Here is a 2,500-nt window from a genome sequence, read left to right on the forward strand (position 1 = left end):
GCCTGTTGCTAGGATGCTCAAGGCTATAAATTGATAAATGATGGTGTTCTGAATGGTTGCTAGGGTGTTATGAGTGTCGCTATGCGGTGGTTATGGGTGTTATGAATGTTTTTAGGTGTTGCTATGTGGTTTTCAAGAGATGTCTGCTAGGGAATATCTATACAATTGCTAAGGTGTTCTGTGTGGTTGCTAAGGCGTTGCTATGTGGTTCCTGAGGTGATATAAGCAGGGTTTTATATGTTGCTATGAATTTGCTAGGTTTTTGCTGCATGGTTGCTAGGGTGTCGATATGCACACCTCTCCTCAACAAGACATTATTAGAGGAATCATTAGTTCTCCTGTTACCTACGAAACGTCCTTCATAATAAACGAAGGACACGTCTTTGTGCTTCTTCTTCCACTCGATGCGAGGGTTCGTTTCTTTCTCGGTCGTGAACTCACAGGAGAGCTCGGCGTCTGCGGAGGACAAGCACACACCGTGGAGTTAGTGCACATCGTCCCACTGACGTCTGCATGACGGCGGCACACACACACACTCACCCGAGAACTCGTGCACTTCCACTATGGGACTGCGGCTGGTGACGGTGACCGGGACGACGGGGACGCCTGAAACAGAGAACACAAAAACAACACAATCTCAGTCTCCAAAATACTGTGGCAAAAAGATTTTCACTAAAAAGCAGCTGTGTGATCTTCAGATGTTCGTCATTGGTAGTTTGACTTCCTAAACGTTATGAATGTTTTTAGTGTGTTGCTATGTGGTTTCTAGGGAGTTCTAGGTGTTTACTAGGGTATATCTGTATGGTCGCTAGGGTGTTTTGAGTAGTTGCTAGGGTGTTATGAATGTTAATTAGTGTGTTGCCATGTGGTGTTTGCTAAGGTATATCTATGCGGTTGGTTATGGTTACTAAGGCGTTGCTATGTGGTTGCTTTTATGAGTGTGTTTTGATATGTTGCTATGTGGTTGCTAGGGTATTCTAGGTGTTTGCTAGGGCATTGACTGAGGTTGCTGTAGTGTTCTGGGATGTTGCTAGGGTGTTATAAGTGGTTTTGTGTATTGTTATGCAGTTTCTAGGCTGTTGCTATGTGGTTCCTGAGGTGGTATGGGTGGGTTTTGATATGTTTCTATGAAGTTGCTAGGTGTTTCCTTATCTTTACAGCTGCTATGGTTACTGTGTGGTCACTAAGGTGTTGCTATGTAGTGGCTGAAGTGTTAGTGCGCTAGGGTGGCATTATGAATGTGTTCTGAAATGTTGCTATGTGTTTGCTAGGGTGTTCAAGGCATTTCTTATGGCATATCTATATACATATATATTTGTCCTAAGTTGTTGCTAGGGTGTTGCAATGCGGTTGCTAGGATGATGAGTGTTTTTTGTGTATTGCTATACCGTTGCTAGGGTTTCCTGAGTGGTTGCTAGTGTGGCATGTGGTTCCTGAAGTGGTATGGGTATGTTCTGATATGTTTCCATGCAGTTGCTAGGGTGTTGCTATGCTGCTATAACTGAAGAGTGAATCACTGTAGTGAATTTCTTTAACCTTTATTTATAGTGCTTTATACAATAGAGATTCTTTCAAAGCAGTTAATAGTGCTCTATGAAAAGTGTTTGTGGACTCCCAGCGGGATGAACAGGCATAATATGTATTTCTAAACATAGTTTGGTCTCATTTTTCACTGAAGGTCCAGCTTCTGTTCTCCTGTGTGTTCGTGGCTAAAGTTGGATTTCGATTCACTTGCAGGAAAAGGAAACAGGTGTTTCCCTTCCTGAATAACATGACAGTCATTGTTGGTTTTCCTGTTTCTGCCCACGTGTGACTGGCTTTTATCAGACCATGACCCACAAGAGATCAAGACTTAAAGATAAAGCTTTCCAGATCACATTCACTTTGTGCTGTGATGCATTAACAAGATCAACGTTGCATTCATATAAACCACTTTTAGATAGCTACTTGATTAAAACATGTAATTACCAGAGGTGGCCTTTGCAAATCGGAGGCCCGTTTCAAATAAAACAGCATTAAATCTTCGTTCCTAAGCTGAAATGATACTAAAACCACCAGTAGATGGCGCCAAATCAATGTCTTAACAAGATAGTCATTGAATCATTAAGTGAAACGATTCGTTCGAAACGGCTGATTCATTCAGGGGCAAAGCAGAAGTGACTCAGTGAGTCACTCGAATGATTCGTTAAAAAAACGCAGATTCAATCAGTAACGAAACTTGTTCTGAAACATGCCGTGGCTCAAAATAGAGGAAAAACTGACAATATTGTTTCTAAAAAATGTGCCACCTCATTATTAACTTATTGTTTATTAAATTGTATAAAATTAATATTCTGGAAAACAGCACTTTTGATCGTGTGATATTGGTTACAAATATTAAAAACAAGAACTTATTTAACTTTATTTAATCATAACAGAGACTTTTTTTCTTGTCTCTTTTGATCATGCAAGACCTAAACAACTGAAACCAGAACGAAGTGTTAATTCTTTGCCCGAAAGA

The 2,500-nt window shown here is 40.6% G+C and overlaps 1 protein-coding gene across 5 annotated transcripts in view; it reads right to left on the bottom strand.

Moving 5' to 3' along the window:
* jam2a (junctional adhesion molecule 2a) overlaps positions 1–2,500 on the bottom strand; it is a 27,972-nt gene that overhangs the window by 17,518 nt on the left and 7,954 nt on the right. For all 5 annotated transcript variants that reach the window (XM_077238029.1, XM_077238027.1, XM_077238028.1 and 2 more), the window contains exons 2-3: positions 541–606; positions 346–456 (exon numbers count right to left, since the gene is read on the bottom strand). In XM_077238029.1, the coding sequence (XP_077094144.1) occupies positions 346–456; positions 541–606 (177 nt within the window). The remainder of the gene's footprint in view (positions 1–345; positions 457–540; positions 607–2,500) is intronic.

The sequence above is a fragment of the Siphateles boraxobius genome, unplaced genomic scaffold (genome assembly GCF_051911475.1).
Source record: "Siphateles boraxobius isolate OS27281-9 unplaced genomic scaffold, OSU_SipBor_1 215, whole genome shotgun sequence".
Taxonomy (NCBI): Eukaryota; Metazoa; Chordata; class Actinopteri; order Cypriniformes; family Leuciscidae; genus Siphateles; species Siphateles boraxobius.